Source organism: Drosophila navojoa, chromosome 4, assembly GCF_054131105.1.
Source record: "Drosophila navojoa isolate 15081-1374.11 chromosome 4, UAZ_NAV_1.0, whole genome shotgun sequence".
NCBI lineage: Eukaryota > Metazoa > Arthropoda > Insecta > Diptera > Drosophilidae > Drosophila > Drosophila navojoa.
This window is the reverse complement of record NC_142892.1, coordinates 25,055,002-25,074,159: the sequence shown is the minus strand read 5'-3', so window position 1 is coordinate 25,074,159 and position 19,158 is coordinate 25,055,002. Positions and strand designations below refer to the sequence as shown.

General features: G+C 42.1%; 3 protein-coding genes and 1 long non-coding RNA gene across 5 annotated transcripts in view; 3 read left to right on the top strand and 1 right to left on the bottom strand.

Annotated features, from left to right (window-relative positions):
* The window catches only part of LOC149091547 (uncharacterized), an 83,070-nt gene that overhangs the window by 51,373 nt on the left and 12,539 nt on the right, over positions 1-19,158 (top strand). The window lies entirely within an intron of this gene.
* Prosbeta2 (Proteasome beta2 subunit) lies at positions 6-1,206 on the top strand. Its single transcript, XM_018100274.3, has 3 exons — positions 6-186; positions 252-431; positions 493-1,206. The coding sequence occupies exons 1-3, from the start codon at positions 125-127 to the stop codon at positions 1,061-1,063; spliced, it is 813 nt and encodes a 270-aa protein (XP_017955763.1). The 5' UTR covers positions 6-124; the 3' UTR covers positions 1,064-1,206.
* On the bottom strand, positions 2,168-12,968 carry Reck (Reversion-inducing-cysteine-rich protein with kazal motifs). Its single transcript, XM_089260441.1, has 7 exons — positions 12,417-12,968; positions 9,011-9,066; positions 5,971-6,088; positions 5,702-5,913; positions 4,862-5,015; positions 3,199-4,800; positions 2,168-3,133 (listed from the first exon to the last, which is right to left on the bottom strand). Exons 1-7 carry the CDS (start codon positions 12,760-12,762, stop codon positions 2,340-2,342), a joined length of 3,282 nt encoding a protein of 1,093 aa, XP_089116567.1. The 5' UTR covers positions 12,763-12,968; the 3' UTR covers positions 2,168-2,339.
* LOC108650935 (uncharacterized) lies at positions 15,627-19,022 on the top strand. 2 transcript variants are annotated; one of them, XM_018100276.2, is made up of 5 exons: positions 15,627-15,783; positions 15,849-17,869; positions 17,935-18,337; positions 18,413-18,685; positions 18,737-19,022. In XM_018100276.2, exons 1-5 carry the CDS (start codon positions 15,729-15,731, stop codon positions 18,898-18,900), a joined length of 2,916 nt encoding a protein of 971 aa, XP_017955765.2. In that variant the 5' UTR covers positions 15,627-15,728; the 3' UTR covers positions 18,901-19,022. The 2 variants fall into 2 exon arrangements, with proteins under 2 accessions (XP_017955765.2, XP_089115022.1); XM_089258896.1 differs by having other exon boundaries at positions 17,929-18,337.

Genomic DNA, 19,158 nt, shown 5'->3' with positions numbered 1-19,158 from the left:
TATCGATACTCAACATACAAAGTATGCGAAGTGAAAATTTCTCGATAAGCAACAATTTGTGCCTGTCATTTGCACTGTCATTCTGTTTGTGATTTTAAAAGGAGTAGAATATTATTAATCCAACATGACTTTGGATACTGCCCCAGATCTACCCCGCGCTGGCTTCAACTTTGACAATTGTCGGCGGTAAAATTACTGTGTGACTGCTCTTAGTTTTGCTTACTCAAGTATGTACATTTGTAAAATTTCAGCAATGCTGCCCTCATACAAGGCGGCTTCAAGCCACCGACAATGACGAAAACTGGCACCACAATTGTTGGTATAATTTACAAAGATGGTGTCATATTGGGAGCTGACACTCGTGCCACTGAAGGACCCATTGTATCTGACAAAAACTGCGCCAAGATCCACTATCTGGCTAAAAACATTTAGTAAGTAGAATAAAGGCTAGCTCTATACTTACACATATAATATAAATATATGTTGATTTAGCTGCTGTGGTGCCGGCACTGCCGCTGATACGGAGATGACCACAGACTTAATCTCATCACAGCTGGAGCTCCATCGGCTCAACACTGAGCGACAGGTCCCTGTAGTATGTGCTAACAACATACTAAAGCAGATGTTGTTCCGTTACCAGGGTCACATTAGTGCTGCGTTGGTCTTGGGTGGTGTCGATAAGTACGGACCGCACATATATTCCATTCATCCTCACGGTAGCTCCGATAAATTGCCCTACGCAACCATGGGATCAGGCTCTCTAGCAGCTATGACCGTTTTCGAGAGCCGTTGGAAACCCGATCTATCTGAGGAGGAGGGCAAAAAATTGGTACGTGATGCTATTGCTTCTGGAATCTTCAACGATCTTGGATCTGGATCCAACGTGGATCTATGCGTAATTCGAAAGGACAGCACTGAATATTTGCGGAACTACGAGCTAGCCAACAAGAAAGGAGAACGCCAGTTGGACTACAGATTCAAAAAGGGCACCACCCTTCACACAACACTTAAGGATCTGGAAATCACCGAGCGAGTGCAAGTCGTTCCAATGGAAGTCTCTTAAGGCATATGGCTTGCACTTAAATGATAAATTCAATTAATATGTATGAAGTTCACAAAGGAAAATAAAGAACTTTTATACTAAAAAAAAAAAAAAAAAAAAAAAAAAAAAAAAAAAAAAAAAAAAAAAAAAAACAAGTAAGAAAGCTATAGTCGAGACTGCTCGACTACGAGATCCCCTGAACCCTACAAGCAACTGATATTTGAATAATAATTATCACACACACTTGCACTCATACAAACAAATACATGCACACACACACGCATGCAAACAAACACACGCACGCACATACACACTCACAGATACAGGCGATTGCGCTTGGGTTGCGTTGCAGTGTTGGCGATATTATGAAAACTTATTTGTTGAATAATTTAATTTCTGAACGTACGATCGTAATGAAACTTTCAGAACGTAATCATGATGTTTAAATGTATGTGTATACCGAAGCACAAGTCTCTAGTATTTGATATACGACTTTTACAAAGATGAGGGTGAGGGGTTGGATTTAGGGGTGGGGAGTAAATTTTAAGAAAAACCGAAATTGTATAAAATGCATTTTAATATACATTTTAAATTTGGAGACCCTAGCTTGAGAGATGTAGGAGATATAATTTTTTAACTAATTTTCGATAAGGGTTTTTATCGATAAAAAATATCTGAATGAGTTATCGTTTTTTAGTGATAAACTCGATATGCGCGCTGTATATACGGACATTTAAAAAAAAGTTGAAGTCTCTAGCTCTTATATCTTCTGAAATCGACGCGTTCAAACATACGGACAGACGGACAGGGCTAAATCGACTCAGCTCGTCGCCCTGATCAAGAATAGATATACTTTGTGGGGTCTGCCACGCCTCCTTCTGCCTGTTACGTACATTTCAACAAAACCATTATACCCTGATTTCCCATTTTCAATGGGTTCAGGGTATAAAAAAAATAAACGATAATGCAGCGAAATACATATGTGGCGTGCTTTATAAACCATATTAACTTTAGTACAATACATTACATTAGATTGATTAGCTATAATAATAGGTAAATAACGCTGCTTTGGTCGGTATAATTGAAACTTACAAGTGTTCAATATTTAATACTCGTATCCATGTCTTCAATGTGAGTCGCCGTATATTTCAACAAGTAATTTTGCTAATATCACATTATAAAGAGGGTCAATCCCTACCTGCTAAAGGCACGATGGGGGTTCCTAACTTAACTGCTAGATGTTTGGCACCAAGAATTCACTTGATTTGTAAGACCGTATGATTATCTAAAAATACACTTAAATATATATATAGCGGCTGATCAAAAGTCCAATTAGCAATATGCTAATTCTTTGCGATGGCATTAACGCGCCGCCATTTACAGTGGGTTCCAGCATATGGGAAACGGTCAGGGCGGACAGCGCAAGATTCGTTGTAATCCGTGGGGATTGCGAGCTAATCAAGGCCGAAATTTTCTCCGCTTCTGTAGCGCACACTTTTGCCTGCAGTAAGGTTGGAGGGCCACGAGGGACGAGCGCCACAAAGATGCCCACCTCGATGGTGAGAAAGCCGGTCAGCTGACAGTCGCTGACTTGAACCAAGTGATCGATCTCCTGCAGAATGCCATGTAAAGTCAGCAGAGAGCTGTGCTGGCCACGAAGTGCATAATAGGCTCGGTCCAGTTGCTTGCGGGAGTATATGATCCGAAATGCGGCGCCGCCACAGATCGGGCAGCAAGCCCCAGGTGGCACTATCTGTAGGCAATGCTTAGAGGGAAGGTTTGGGCATTGCACCGTCTTGCAGCGCCGTCCCATGTCGCTGACAAGCAGTCCCACCTCACGGCAGCGACCCACGTAGTCGACAGTCACAAAGTCGGCCAAAGCAGCAAAGCTACTCCGATAGGTTACTCCGTTAGTGCCGCAGACTAGCTCAGACAACTCATTTCTCGCCTCGTACTCCGGCCGACATGCACCCCAATAGGCTAGCTGAGAGTGACCCTGCAGCAGGGAGCAGGCGTTCGGGTGAGTCTTACCCGCCGTATCGCACAGCTGTTGCCGGTGCTGAATCCCACATCCAGAAGACGAGACATTCACTGCAATAGCAGCAGAGGCGGAATATAAATCACTTGTTCTGTTCTTTTCGCACCGTTTTACTTACCGCAAATATATTGTGGACACGGCCTCTGCATGCTGGAAAGGCAAACTTGACGCTTCTCCAGACACTGAGTGCCGGACGGACAGCTAGTAGACCCTGACTGGCAGGCATTTCGGGCATTACAGGCTCCGTACACAAAACCGTTCTCGGGCAAGCCCAGGCACTTAGCCACACAAGCCGATGGATAGGTGTTGCCATTGGCCCCACAGACGGGCACGTAGTGGGCAGGACAGTTGCACGGCAAGCTGGTGTAGTTCACATCCACATAGCCTGGCAGGCGGCACTGCTGCTTGGTGCATGTTATTTCACCGGCAAAGCAGCTGCACAGATTACACTCTAGATAAAAGGATGAGCCGTGGCGAAAGCTTCGCCCACCAGGCAGCACACAGTGCACATGGGTGTAGCTGGGCAGCGGCTGACACTGATCCACGTTGCCACGAATGCCACAACGGCACACTACATGCTCCACACTCAGCAACTGATTACTCGCCAGCCCAATACCACTGCGGGGGCTGCTTATTTTGCGAACCCGGACGTATGCCCCAAATGGCACGTTGAGAGTAGAGGCCTGTCCCAGGCTGCAGCCCGGAACACAGGAATACCCCTGGCTACCGTTTCGCTGGGGCACACACACCTCGCTGGCATTACAGGGCTTAAAGGTGCAGGGAGAATTGACGGCCAAATCCATCCTGCCCGATCCCTCGTTCCGCACTTCAGCTGGATCGTTCTCTTTCAGATAACCCCGTAGTGATATGCACGGCATTGGGTCTTCTCCGTCATCCATCCCTGAGGGCGGCTGCAGTCGGTCGCAAATCGCTTGAGGCCGCTGCGGCTGTCTAGTCCAATCCAGGCACTCGTCCAGTAGCTCCGTGCAATCCTCTCTGCAAATCCCATTGTACAGACCGACCCGGGTGCAAGGCTGCAACTGTAAGGCGCAGACCAGCGCTTGCCATTTGTCAGGGGCGCAGCGCGTTGTGTTCTTTATGTAAAGCTCCTGACCCAAGACACGAATGAAGCCGCGCTGCTGCAACAGTGAGAAATCTTCCCGGGCGGCCGAATCATGCGCGGGCGAACAGCTGCGAAACAGCTGAGTTGGCCGATTATTGAAATTGCTGCAAAAACTCAGTCCACGACAGCCCAGCTCACAGGGCGCGTCTACGCTCTCAATGCAGCGCCTTAGATCCATCTCAGCGGGCTGCTCCAAGCACTCGGTGTCGAAGCTCGCGCGTGTCTCCCACCAATCGTTGGTGAATATCTGGGTGCACAGGCGGCGGCACTTGTGGCTGCTGGCATGCTCGCAACACTGACGCTTGGCTGCATCGATGCCCAGTTTGTTAGGGTCCTCGTTGTCAACGCCCTGGGAGGACAGCTCAGGGCGCCACTGCCTCGTTCGCCCCTCCTGCGAGGGCACATACAATTTGCGAGTCACCGTCAGGAAGCATTGCCAAAAGGGCAGATGGGGCATCGGGAGTCCGCAGCCTGCCTCAAGGCGCGCAAAGACCACGTCACTGCGCTCGGCTCTTTGCTTCAACTTGGATGCATGTAGCACATTCGTGCATGTTTGGTGGCACTTCTCCTCGTGACTGAACGCACAGCATGGCAAGTCTATTTGGGAGAATCTAAATTAATCATAGATCATTTATATACGGGCGTGCGTGCACTTTACATTTCTCAATGTCTACAGGCGGGGTCATATCCGTGCGATTGTGAATGCATTGCAGCACATCAGCATTTCGTTCCCCACATGTCTCATCCACCAATTTACTATCGGTGTTTGCGGATCCAGTTTCATTCGGGGGCTCAAAAACCTCACGGCAAGCCTGTTGTAAGTAAATTATACATATGTATCTAGCTCAATCGTAGTAAATTTTAAGAAAAACCGAAATTGTATAAAATGCATTTTAATATACATTTTAAATTTGGAGACCCTAGCTTGAGAGATGTAGGAGATATAATTTTTTAACTAATTTTCGATAAGGGTTTTTATCGATAAAAAATATTGGAATGAGTTATCGTTTTTAGTGATAAACTCGATATGCGCGCTGTATATTACGGACATTTCGAGCCAATTTACCACGCCCCTAATGAGCGTAGACATATAAATTTTTCATTATCCTTATAAAATCACTAACCAGAGAACACATGATTTTGTGTTCCCATATTTTAATAGCACAAGCCTAAAAAGTGAGGAGCCGAGCAAATACGAACGGTCTGGGAACCAATGCTTGAAAATAAGTGTGCAAAACGCTTTGCTTTACGTGTCCGGCCTATGTGTTCTCTGGTTAGTGATAAAATCATAACATTAGCTCACGTGCAGTTTTACGTTACAATTTTAGCAGTCTAGATCTTGGAGATACAGTTTTACGCCGAATTCCCATTTTCAATGGGTTCAGAGTATAAAAAACGATCTATAATAAACCGAACCCTATTGCCCTACCCAAGCGAAACTGCACTGTACACCACAATTAGTAGAGGCATTGCGTCTTATTTATTGCATATTAATTACCTGCAGGCACTCAGAGGTGCGCGCCTTCCCACAGCAACTGTCAGCTGCCTCCTGGTGCTCAAAGCAATCGTAGAGCACTTGCTCATCGCTGCGCCGGCAGACTTCAATCAGCTCGTTGCTGGCCGCCGCAGTTGCGCAGGAGTTTTTGCACTTTGGTAGAACGGCCACTTGGCAGCATCGACGGCCGGACCATGATTTACCTCTGTCAACCGCTGTAAATGCCATTTAGGAAACACTCTTTGTACTGGAAACACTGCCATCTCACTCACCTTCAAGTGTGCGATTCACACAGCTCCAAAAATCTAGTTGATGCACCTCACAATACTTTCTCAATTCCGTGCGTGGCTCCTCGCGTGCATTGGTAGACTCCAATTGAATCAAAGATATCTGAAAGTAAATAGTCCATATGTATTTACTGTCAAGACTATATTAAATATTAGAATAAACATATATATGTATATGTATTCTGTTCTTGTTTAGGTTCAGTGGAACCAGATCCTTCTTTTGCATTAATTCTCAAAGGTCCTCAATTCTGATCAACATTTTCTCATATCATCAATACATTTTCAATATTATTATATATGTATCTATTCGTAAATTATTTGTTCGTGAATTTTCCTAACCTAATTGCTAAGTGTCACAGTATACTCCGATTCGCTCTTAATGTCACATCAATCTGTTTCAATAGTTTAAAACGGATTTTTACAAGTTAATAAACTCATATTTGCATAAGCCATGCCCGCTGTGAAACATCTTACTTTGGAAATCCGTAATTTCTGGGTGTTATCGATCCGATGTTTGTCAGTTTTATATGACCTATCTTCGATTTAAGATCCGTAAGTATACAAGCCCTTCTACTGTTCTGTTGATCGTCTTTCGCCGTTTCTGTTTCAGGTCATTCTGTATGGGTCTTGATTTTCGCCAATCTCCAACGCTATCTGTTATTTTCCTCTTATAATTACATATCCATTATTTTATTAACATTGTCAACGCCACTCCTAAGAAGCTTCGTATTTGAATATATCGCTATATTAACTATTGTCTGATTGTTCGCTTAAATTCTTTGTTCTTCTTTTGTAATCTCCCTCTTACATTTCTGAATTAATATACTTTATCCTCAGCTCGAATTGCTCCATCAAACAATATATGGTAACATTAATACTTTTTATATATTATTTTTTATTGTTCCATTATATCAATATATTAAATACTATCTCCGTCATGGAACATTTATCACTTCCAAAATGTGACGTTATACCCTGCACTTTATTTGAGCGCTTTCATTGTCTTTCGCACATCACGTGTATTATGTTACATTCGAGATGTGAGGGCAAGCCAGCGCCTCATAAATAAGGCGAGAATATTTCAATACGGAGCAACAAATTATCTGGCCCGCTTATCTGCCGTAGTAATCTGAGTCCGTTGATGTCTATTAAAGATACAAAACGCCTATCCGTTCACTCTCTCAGTCATCTCACTATTCATAATCTACATACATCGTATCCATTGGCCAACTTGCTTCGGGCATATGTCTCTAGATCGGAGCACGCCTTTCTGTTACAAGCTTCCTATACAATATATATAAACAATATATACAATTACAATGAGTGTAAGGTACAATCAAGGTCCGACGTCTTTCAGAGATGTTTGCATCTAGATAGACGCACTTTAAACGATTATTGCCTGGCCACGCCTTCATCAGTCTTGAAGAGGGTTATTTTGTCAATAGCAATAATATGAGAAATTATCAGCTAGATGCAATCTGGCTCGACTTTTCACACGTTTTTTGGGTAGATTTGAGTTCTCTCTTCGGTTTCAGTTGGGGTTTCTGGTTTCCATTCGATGTGCTGCTGCTGATACTCTGCTGCACACAATGCGCTAAACCGGTCTGGCAACAGGTATTATCCTTTTGCTGTCATTTTGTCGGATTCAATTTAAGCAAAGATTTAATGCCTTCATTTGCATTCATAAATGAAAAACTCAAGCTCGAGCCATTCTCTGCAGCAAACGAGAAACTGTTGCAGAAACTAATTGGTTTTAGAAATTGTTATGATTACAAAGTTAAATGATGTCAGTAGTTTGATTGCGGGTCGACTCTAGTGCGGGGCAAGGCAGAAAATACCAACGACAATCCCAACAGCACAGGTAACTGGCTCTGTGTGCAACTCTCGCAGACACTCACACAGAAACAGAAATTCATATGTGGTCTTAGGGATGCTCTTTCCCGTGTATATTACTACATCAAATGTATAATTATATACATACATATATATAGAAATATATAATATATATAATCACTCAACGTCATAAATGTCATAAATATATGCGCCTCTAATAACATTTTACTGACTTTTGAAACCCACTTATGAAACATGAAACAATACCATGAAATATCTCGATGCAACTATTAAGAGAGCTCTTTCTAAATGCGGTATAGAATAGGTAGAATCATCATGTAGTCGGTTTTTATTAGGTTATATCCAATTCTTTATCTTAAATAATTCCAAATAGTTCTCCGAAAAAAATAATTCAATATTATTCAGCTATCGAAGTATTTAAAATACCTAAAATAAAGACCACTATAACTAGAGGTTTTTGATCAATTCGGATTAACTTCTGGTCCTTGTTTATTCTGGAACTTTAGAGATTTAATCCCTATGTGAATATGATCTTAGCATGACACGGTTAGTCAGTTTTTCTCTCTGCTAGAGTATTATATATTCACTTTACCGTTGCTGTTCGCTCCTTGTTTTTACTCCAATGCTTAAACTTATGAATGGGTTTTAGTGGCAAACAGGTTGAGTTGGTCGTTGATTGTTGATTACCTGTTTGTGGCTCATGCTAATTAACAATGTAATTGCTCGAATCTGAGCTGTCTCTGCGATATTAGCTACTTACTCGCGCCTGGATTTCCATTCGGGACAAGGCTGCAGCATTAACAACAACAACATCAGCAGCAACGGAAGTTGTCAAAGTTCTTTCTTGAAGACACGAATTGGCTGTCATAATAATTTTCTGAGCCCGTCGCGCACAATGCATTCTAATAACTTTTATTTATAACAGGCTGGCGCTTGGTTTAGTATGCAGCTCGTTGCGATAGGTATAAATACCAGGAAGTGTTCGGACACAGTAGTCTCTCGCCTTATCAACGGATCTTTCTTTCACATAATGTATTCAACCTGTGTCACAAGACACTCATGTAAAAGCCAGGCATTTGTTGAACCTTACCGAGGCGAACATACAATATATATCATACATATATACATACATAAGCATAGCGAGGCAGGGCCATCGATCCCGGGTACTTACGTTCTCGCATGCTGTGCGACATGAGCCAAAGACCTGGTTGCAGCACGTGAAAATATCTGCAAATATACAATTCAAATACAAATCAGTTAGAATGATTAATTCAATTGCGATTGGCTAAACACCAAACTCGAGCACCCTTTTATGTTGCCTATGAATATATAAAATATGATCAGGTAACTACTACAGCAAACTTCTCGGTTTTATCTTCTATCCTCTCCGATAAACGTAATTAATTAAGTAGCTATTTAATGCAGTCTGGTCTCATTCGATAAACATACGAATGAGTTTATATTCAATGTATACCATAAGTTTTTGGGAATCGGCAAAGCTCGCGAATTCGCTGATTTGCAGCCTCTGCTTTTGCACATTTTTTTATATCTGAGACAGCAGATACATGCAGCACAATTTCGTTCTGTCACTGTTGCTTTCGCTGTTGTTGTTGTTGTTGTTGTTTTTGTCGTTATCGTTGTCGTTGTCGTTGTCGTTGTCGTTCTGGTGGATGACTTTCGTAATACCCAAGCACAATTAGTTCGATTCACACCGATTGCCCATCTTATCTATGCAAATACCCAGAGAGGTGCTGATTGCATATACGTACATACATATATGCATGCAGCACATGCGAGTAGATGTTGCATGTGCGCATTGCCCATAAGTAGCCTGAGTGATCTCTTATTAAGTACTTGCCGCTTAGATTGCCATGGCTGGCATCATTTAGCGATTTCTCATTGGGTGGTGAACTTTGGCGAGCAACATGTGCGCCACATGCCTCACCCTAGCCATCCGTCCCAACAGCCCAGAGACAGTTGCACTTGCAGTCGCCCTGGAGCGGGCTCAAAGAGTTTCGTTGGTTGCGTGAAAAATGTCGCTTTTGTCACATGCTCTTAGGCAGACGACTGTGAGGGGCGGGCAGGGATTTCAACTCAGTCCCAGCAGAGATGGGGCCAGCTGCTCAAGTTCCCAAAACATCAAAAGCACAACTCATTAATTAAGTGTGTGCAATTGCTGTGGGCACAAGTTCCTCGAGTTTCCCCATCCCGGCAGCTCGTCTGCCTCCCGTATTTTTGGCATGCCCCTCTATTTTGCCAGTCGAGTGCGACAGTTTTTGGTTTATGACTAATTTTAGAGCATTCACTTTGAAGTCTTGGGAAATCATTTTTGATTTCCACGCGCTCTTTCGCCATTCCATTTTTATTTTGATTCCAAAACAGCTTTTTAACAATTGAAATGCGTGAATCGTTGCTCGTAAGGTCTGTGAACAATTCTCATTTGATAGGGAACATTTAATGTTTATACCCTAAATACACTAATAGAGTATGCATAGATGAACTCATCTGCGTACATATGTACCTACTAGTGCATACATATGTGAAAGACGAGTTGTTTGTTTGATCCGATGATACAGGGTATCCCTTAGTCAGCGATTCGTTCGGTTCGGCTTATTTCTATTCTATTTGTATTTTTCCTGCCTCAAGTGCTATTTTTATTACAGTTGCAAAGTTGCGCAGTCTTCGCGCGGCGTCTGTCATAGTCATAGTCAGAGGCAGAGTGTGGCCAATGATCTTAGAAGCTGTCAACACAGGCCGAAGCACCCAAGCACTGAGGCAGATGTAGCCTATAAATAAAGGAAACGTCTCAATAGCAGATACTTTAGCTAATTTTCGTATATCTCGGTACACAAGCAGGCCTGTCAAATGCCGCTACTAATTTATAGAGCTCAGATTTGCCACGATTTACCGCAGGCGGGGACGAGAATCAACCTGCCACGTTGGGGCATGGCCACCGTAGAGGATGGATCATCTTTTATTCAAAACGCATTCATAAATAATCGTTTTACTACCATTTATTATGGACAAGTCAAACAAATAAACAATAAATGTGAACAGCTCGCCGGCACTCGGAATTTATTAGTATGCAAAGCGATTCTAATGATTGTCAATGAATTGATAATGCCAATGACAATGCCGATGCCGACACTCAACTGCATTCGCATGCGAGGCGTAAGCCCAGGGCCTGTCCACCCATGGGCAGAGCCCTTTTCGCAATTGCAAGCGGCAACCAGCTAAGCACCGCCACCGACAAATATGTGCAGCCCATAAAATCACATTTCATTGGAAATCTAACAAACCTATCACACACTCGCCATTATTCACTTCAGAGCGCAAATTAAGTGTTGGTGTTGATGGCAAGTGGTTTGGTAAGGACGACCCCTGTTGCGTTCGAGCTCCAGTTCCAGAAGCTCGGGATGAAGCGGCATTTATATGTATGTGGAATATGCTGGCGCCAGCAGCCGTTTCTAACGTAGTTTAAATACATAAGGCTTTAAAACAGTTTCAATTTGGATTCACACACGACACTCAGACAGTGGCGCACGCGCGGTCCAACGTGATTCTATGATGGCTGTAAACGTTTTATACTATAGAGGCACCAGAGATAATACAAAGAATCTTCACTTGAATTTTTTGCATTTTATAAAATATCATTTTATAAAGAATTGACAAAATTATATTATGCCAGTAAGATACGTTTTGAAATCATCTTATGCTTGATTACCAACTATTATTATATTTTATTATAACCATATTTCTATTTCTCGAATTCAGTTAGTAATAATAATTTGTGGTATTGAAACATTTAATAAAGGCATATGCGAAACATTCGATGAATAAACAGTCCCCCGTTGACTGTAGAATACGCCACTGCTTTTCGACACATATACATACGCAACATATATACATACATACTCGCATGCACGCTTATAGTTACTCATCATCGGGCACTTTCAATTAAAACATTTCATTCTCTCTTGTACATTGCCTTTGATTAGGCTAGCGGATGAGATACATTCACATGGCATATTTGAATAGTGATATATGTATATGGGTATATGTAGATATGTACGGCATATATCATTCCAAGATCTTTGTATGTCTTTCATCAAATTTAATCGAATTTCTCTGACATTGGGCAACAGTTTTAAATATTTTTCAAACATTTTACCTATTCTAAGCGTTAGACGTTCAAAGAACAATCAAGGTATGACTATGGGAGGCTCTATTAACCAAAACTACATTTTGATAGTTAACAGATTTAAGCAAAGTGCAATACGTGCTGTAGAATTCAAAAGAAAACTGAGAGATTTACTATGTGGAAAATGTACTACGCAGAAGGCAATTTGAGTGAGATTTTCGGTCTACTGAATGGGTTTATGGATGATCCACTGTATTATTGTTTGTGACTGAGAATGCCAGAGCTATAAGTCATCGGCCAGATTTGAGTCAATGAATAGCTGGCAGTGCGGACTCAAGCAGCTGATAAGCCGTTTCGTTTGAAGCTCCGAGCGGGAAAAGGGTCATCGAGCAACCATTCACACTATAGTTGCACTGATAAGGCGCTGTCGACTTACCATGGGGAGCAGAGATCGCTGTGGCAAGATGCAGAGCCAGTTTGGGATGGTCATCACCATCGCTGATATCCACGTCGATCCAGTCGGTTCCCTCCTCCTCATCCGCCTCCTCCTGGCTGGTGGTGGGTCGCCTGTTTTTCTCCCTTCGCATCTGAGTCCGGGTTCTGGAGTCGGAGATTTTATTGCGTCGATGTGGACGAAGATCCGTATGCAAGTGGTCGTCCCACCTACTGTGGCTCAAATCCTTCTGCTGCTGCTGCTGATGTTGCTGCTGTTGCTCCAGTTTTAGTGCCCTGACACTTAGCGTTAAAAGAGCAATGCCTAGGAACAGGCAAGAGAGCCTCATTTTTTATGAAATTTATTTGGAGTTCCGTATTTTGTGGTTTTTGTTTGTTTGCTGCTGATAAGCGCTTCTGTGGTTGCCCTTAACGTCCTTGTCGTAAATGCATTTCGCAACCATTTGTTTATCGGCTGAAGGAAACGGATGTCACCGCGAGTAGTTCACTGGCGAGCGCCCGTTCGATGGCTATCTATTCCGTTGCCTGGCCGGAGAACGCGTCCGCTTACGTAAATGTGGAGTGGTACGCCTATATATGTAAACATATTCAATGAGGCTACCGCCTGAAATGATTGTCTGGTTTTAGATAGTGGAGAATGCGTCTACTAAATATAATGCGATGGCAACTTTAAGCAATGCATTGGCAACACAAATGTATAAGCGTTTCAACTGGACTGGACTGAACTGGACGGGGCTGGGCTCCCGAAAGAATACAAACATCACTGAAAATAGAACCCCTCGTCCGCATGCCCCCCTCATCTCCTCAGGCCCTGTCACACAATAATTAAGCCAATTGACCTCGCGTTCGCCCGTTTGCAAGTGTTAAAGAATAACGGCAAAGCATAAAGCGACTTGTCAGAAGGGGCAGCGGCAGAGTCGCCCACATTTGATCAAAAGTGAGCACACGAAAAACAAAAAAATACAAAATTAAAAACATTTTTAGAATATACACAAATTATGTGAAAGCACAGAGGACTTCGGGCAGGCCTTTAAACAGACTGACAAACTGAAACTGAAAAACTGACATACTTCATACTTGGTACGTACACACGGCTGCGCACTAATGATGGGGCTTGGTACTTCAATGCTGGCGGTATAATGCTTTGATGTCCTTCTAATTGCATATTTTACGGCGCAATGGAACCACCCACTTACTAGATGCACAAACACTCACACACACGCATTCGCGCACACACAGTCACAGTGCATTACACGCTGCTAAAGGGTTCCACTCTGCGAGTGTGTGTAAGTGGAGCTATTTGTTGTAAGCTCTCACACAAAGGCGACAGGATGCTGGCGATGAGCCGCTGACAAAGCACAAAGATCTCAGAAGTCAAAAGACAAAAGGGAAACGCACACAAAACTAGACAAATATTAACTCATATGCAGCGAGCATACAGTGAAATGTCATGAAACCGAGTGACGGGTGGCCCAACTGTCACTCTCCCGATCTCTGTCTTTGTCTCTGTTTCTGTCCCTGGCGGGTTCCAGCTTTGATTTGGTTACACACACACACACACACGCACACATATGTGGAAGGGAACAATGCACACCAACCAACTGTCACTACAAAAGGCGCTACTTTTCGAAAGCACACGGGAGGATGCACAGCCGAGGCAAAGACACTTCAACGGGCGAACTTTTTTAATATAATAAGCAACCGCGTGCTCAAAACACTTAACGCCAGCATCTCTCTGTATCTTTGCAAACACTTGTACTCGCTTATAGTAGATATAGCGACACATTTCCTTGGAGCTCTTTACCGATATTGAGGATTGATATGTTTTATACTGTTCAGCAAACCATCGCCATATTAACGGCAATAATCAAACGCAGTCTGTAGTACAGCGCCGAGAGCCGAGAGCCGAGAGCCGAGAGCCGAGAGCACACAACAACCGCGAGCGCGTTGGCTGACAGTCGACAACTGAATGAATTGGCTCTTAATCTTCATGCGTGCGGCAAGCAGCAAGCAGCAAGCAGCAAGCAGCCAGCAGCAAGCGCAGAGTGAATAGGCCACGCACAGTGGTGCAGCCTCTGAAAAACAAGTGATCAAATTTCATTTCACGTTAAAGTACATATTCCAGCACTTGCTTAATACTTTTTAACATTACCCGGCAAAAAATTGAATAAAAATTTAAGATTAAAACCCATGTTCATTCTCCTCCTTAAAGCGAATATAACATAATTTCAGAGAGAAAACGAGTTTAACAACATATAGATATATATGCTTTGAAATATATTTCTCATGCACACCCGAAACCTATAGACTCTGCCTTTTTCGAGTGTGATTAACATATTATACCACTGCCTTACCTTTGAAACCAATATTTTCATAAAACCTTAATTAGGCTAGCTCTGCTTCCTTTTATTTCAATTCTACCTATTGAACAATAATTGATTAAGTAAAAGCTTTAGTGGTATTCTCCAATAATAGAGGCACATTCAAACTACATTTTTTAAACTATTCAGTACACTATTTAGAAATAAATTTAAAAATATATTAGATTACAACTTGTCTAATAATAAATGTCGAATTATCAAAATATTTGTATGTGGAAGTACCATCAGATCAAATCAGATTAAATCAACGAGTGACTGAATTAACTGTTGCAAATGACTGCTTGCAGCCAACATAAAAAACATAAATAATTAATTTATTTGATATTCGGTTTTACAATTAAAATTTTATGATATTGGTTAATTTAGTATATCCGAGATGCTTCAACTCTTTGGATGGTCGAAAAAGTACGTCAAGCAGTGCAATAACGTATATGGAAATAATAGTATTTGTCGAGACTAAAGCGCCATCTATGGTATTTGAAAATCAAATAAGAAAGCACTTAGCAAGTTTCTACCTCTGCACAAGAAAATTGAAAATGGTTTGTGTCGTATCTAACGCACTCATGACAGCAAATATTCGACGTTTCTAAGACGTCAAAAAATTCTAGCAACAATCAAATGAAAACTTGAATTCCTCGTTATATTCGTTCTTTTCAAACAATATGTTGGAGCTTTTTGAAGTTTATAATATCATACGATAAGAGTTCCGTTCTTTTGCTCAAGATTTACTTCTCAGTTAGCAAGCTATGTTGAGCATTGGCAACGTCAACTATTAAGGTCGATCGATCCGACAAGGCAGGTTAGACATATACAAATTTCAAAATTTACTAACTTTTGATCATCGTTATATTTCACAATTTGAAAACACAACAAAAATTATACTTATATTTATACAATTATTTGTATTATATCTCATGTTTACAGAAACCGTTATGGACGTAAAAAATGATACCAAACAAAAAGGGTTGGGTATGTTCTAATATCGAGATGCCCTAACTATATTTTCGAACTCAAAGTCAACCATAAATTCTTAGGTAAAGGGTTTGTACTAGAGAGAAAACAACGCATTTCTATTGAGGGTCGCGGCGATATGTATATTAAGAATACACAAACCCAGGTTCGCGAACTCTTTGGACGCGATCATGCAGAGAAATCTCGACGGACCTCATCTTCCAGCAAGGATAACAAGATAATATCGACCAGTGTGCAGGTGGATGCATTGCACAAAAAGATTGAAAGTGAAATAGGAAAACTAAAGAACTTCCGTAAGTCGTTTTTAAAAGACACTAAGGGAAATCCTGAAAGAACTGCTCACATATTAACTGGAAAGTACGAGGGGCTCAACTTTCCCGATAGTTCAATAGCAGCCAAATGGCAAGAGGTGGTCAACTTGGAAATCGGATCCCCAAAGACTCTAAATAAAGCCCCGTGTCTCCGCACCATGCGCATAGTATCCTCGCCACAGTCGAGCAGCAGCGTCGAGCCCCACTTAAAGCCAGAGCCAGGCGCTGATAGTGCACAAGTTGAATCACCCGATGAGACCATTGCACGCATGTGCGGTGGTTGCAACAATGGATGCTGCGATACACGACCAGGAGCATACTCAATCTACCAAAGGGACTACTGTCACCAGGGAACTGCATGTCCCATACGCATGTCAGACTGTCGACAATGCTATCTTAGCAATGCTAGTTGTATAACTTGTATGTCGAGAGCTATAGCTGTGCCCATGCCGTATTCATCCAACCCGTGCTATCAGTATCCAGTTGGGGCACTTTACCAAAAGCTAGACATGCTAGTTCCACAAAGGAATGGCTGCGAAATGTACACATGCAACTGTCCCAGAAATCCCTTTTGTAAGCGTACAACGGATTTAAATACGTCGGATTTTTGTAGCAACTGGTATCCAGATCCCGTAGCCACTGTAACTCGTGCTGTAAATACTAAAGAAATTCCACTATCTAAATTCCAATTTACACCAAAACAGCCCATACAGGCAGGTGGGAAAGAAAAGGGGAAAAGCGAAAGCCCCCCTAAGAGCTCAGATAAAATAATGAAACTTCCTTTTAGGCAGCAGAGACCTGAGTTGAACGAAAGTGGAATAGCTAAAGACAAAATGACCGTTAAAATATACGGGTCAGTGAAAAAGAAACCTAGGGAAGTCGCCGATATAAATGCTGAGAAGTTGCGCATGCACCGTGAATATATGGAGATGTACAAGACGGAACATAAGAAAACTGCCAACAAAGATTCAAGCCAAAACAATTCGGAGCTTGAAACTTGCCCCACATACACAAGGTTACCAGTAGAAAATGGAAATGATGCTAGATTGTCTGCATCATATGTTAAAGAAATTGATCCTTCTACAAATCCGCATCCGAATACAGTTACTAACCTAATCCCGCCGGAGAGAGCTGAGGACGGTGTTAATCAAGCACCATTAGTAAAACACGCAACAAATGCAATTGGAAACGTGCAGCTAATAGCTCAAAACAATATTGACCAAAGTAAAAGTCATATGCTTAAGAATCTGTCCGTTAAACGAAGTAATGCTCCAATGATGCTATCGCCAATAATACATGAATTTTCTGCACCCGGTTTTCCCGATTCGCATGACAAGAACGTTCGTTTGATTTGGCCACCTGCCAAGCCGGTCATGAGCGACAGATCTCCCATGGAAGAAACTCAAACGGATAATCAATTGAATCTACCATCCAATTCCACATCACAGCATCACATCACTAGCCAATCTTGCCAAGCATCCTCTAAAAATCAAATAACGATTGATCGCGCAGTCTTGAGCGACAGGTCTCAGCTTCACCGGACCAAAGAAGCCCAAGCGGATATTCAATTGAATCATCCGCAGCTATTAACAACCTTAATAAGCAACCAATCTAGCCAAACGTCCCCCAGAAACCCTAGGCCATCACAATCCCAAGTACAGGAAACCCAAACCGATATTCGAGACGGTGCGGAGTGGGGAAAAATAAACGCGAACCAGAGGGAAAAAGCGTCAACTTTTCGAGAAGATACAACTTTCAGTAAATATGATACGGTAGGTATACTAATGCTACAAAAAAGTGTTTCATATTCTTATGAGCCATATCCCATAAGAAGCAGAAAGCTCATGGAAATAAACAACAAAAGGGTCGTACCAGTTGCTCAGCAAGACATGCATCTAAGATTGACAAGTTGCAGATAATCACATCAGTAAGCTCAGGTAGAAATTTTATTCCTTGGCACACATTAAGAAGAAAAGAGGGAAACCGAAGAATGATCGAGAATTACAAGGCAATGATCCAGCACAAACGTGTCGACACTCACACTAATAAATTGGAAAATAACCCATCTACTAAAGAAAAAGCCTTACCCGCAACCCCAAATCATAGTGACGGCAACTACATAGACCTAGAACCAGGCCAGAACAACTTTCCGACTGTCTCAATTCGTTCCGATTATCAGAGTTTGCCACAATATACGGAACCAAATAATCAGGCCCCACAGGATGACAATACTTTTGAAAGTACTAAAAATGCTATCAATTATAACGGCGCCGTTAAAAAACGCCATAAATATCTGCCTATTGTCCACAACTTAGCTAAGACAGAGCAACGTCCTCAACCCTTCGACCTCTGCGAGGAGCCATGCGGACCCTCGATGAGTCAAAATGGAAATTCCTTTTGCACAGAACAATGTGTTCGGGAAAAGCGTAGGCGTTCAGTGACGTTTCGAGATGAAAGCGGACATGGCAACCGTAGCGCCGTCGATTGGGAGCGATTGTCCAAGCTATCCATTGAACGTGACACAGCGGGTGCTCAAAAGCCGGATGATGATAACGATGATACAGACGATGATCAATTAGATTCCCACAGTAAGTACGAAACATGCAATGAAATCCAAGTATAATATGGGCCGTTTTCAGGATCAACAAACACAGAGTTTACATGCAACGAGTCCAACTATGAGGACGAGTGTTCAACCCTCAATGACAGCAATCGCGATTATATACCGCCCTTTACTGGATGTCCCTGTATGTACAATAAATACCTCAAGCTGGTTGCCAAGTGTAGGCGAACAAATATCTGATTTAAGTGAACTGAGGACGTTTGGCTCTCCACATTCAATTTATGAAATCATGAAAGTTAAATTGGAATTTTGTATTTGTTTTGAATTTAGTCTAGTTATCAAATGCATATTTTGGTATCGCCTAAACATTGTTATTATGACACATAAAGCTTAACATTATCATCCGATATCCTATAAAGAATCGATTGATAATCGATACTAATTCTTAATTATTCAGTTTTAGATATTGAAATCATTACATTAGTCGTTAGGGTCGTG

Excerpts from the sequence above, each read along its gene's own strand:
- Prosbeta2 (XM_018100274.3), top strand. The coding sequence starts at position 125 with ATGACTTTGGATACTGCCCCAGATCTACCCCGCGCTGGCTTCAACTTT. Across the intron at positions 187-251 it reads AACTTTGACAATTGTCGGCG|CAATGCTGCCCTCATACAAG; the intron begins GTAAAATTACTG and ends GTAAAATTTCAG. Across the intron at positions 432-492 it reads TATCTGGCTAAAAACATTTA|CTGCTGTGGTGCCGGCACTG; the intron begins GTAAGTAGAATA and ends ATGTTGATTTAG.
- Reck (XM_089260441.1), bottom strand. The coding sequence starts at position 12,762 with ATGAGGCTCTCTTGCCTGTTCCTAGGCATTGCTCTTTTAACGCTAAGT. Across the intron at positions 9,067-12,416 it reads AGCGATCTCTGCTCCCCATG|ATATTTTCACGTGCTGCAAC; the intron begins GTAAGTCGACAG and ends GTATATTTGCAG. Across the intron at positions 4,801-4,861 it reads GCCTGTAGACATTGAGAAAT|ACTTGCCATGCTGTGCGTTC; the intron begins GTAAAGTGCACG and ends TCTCCCAAATAG.
- LOC108650935 (XM_089258896.1), top strand. The coding sequence starts at position 15,729 with ATGTTTACAGAAACCGTTATGGACGTAAAAAATGATACCAAACAAAAA. Across the intron at positions 15,784-15,848 it reads TACCAAACAAAAAGGGTTGG|GTAAAGGGTTTGTACTAGAG; the intron begins GTATGTTCTAAT and ends ATAAATTCTTAG. Across the intron at positions 18,338-18,412 it reads GGATGACAATACTTTTGAAA|CTAAGACAGAGCAACGTCCT; the intron begins GTACTAAAAATG and ends TCCACAACTTAG.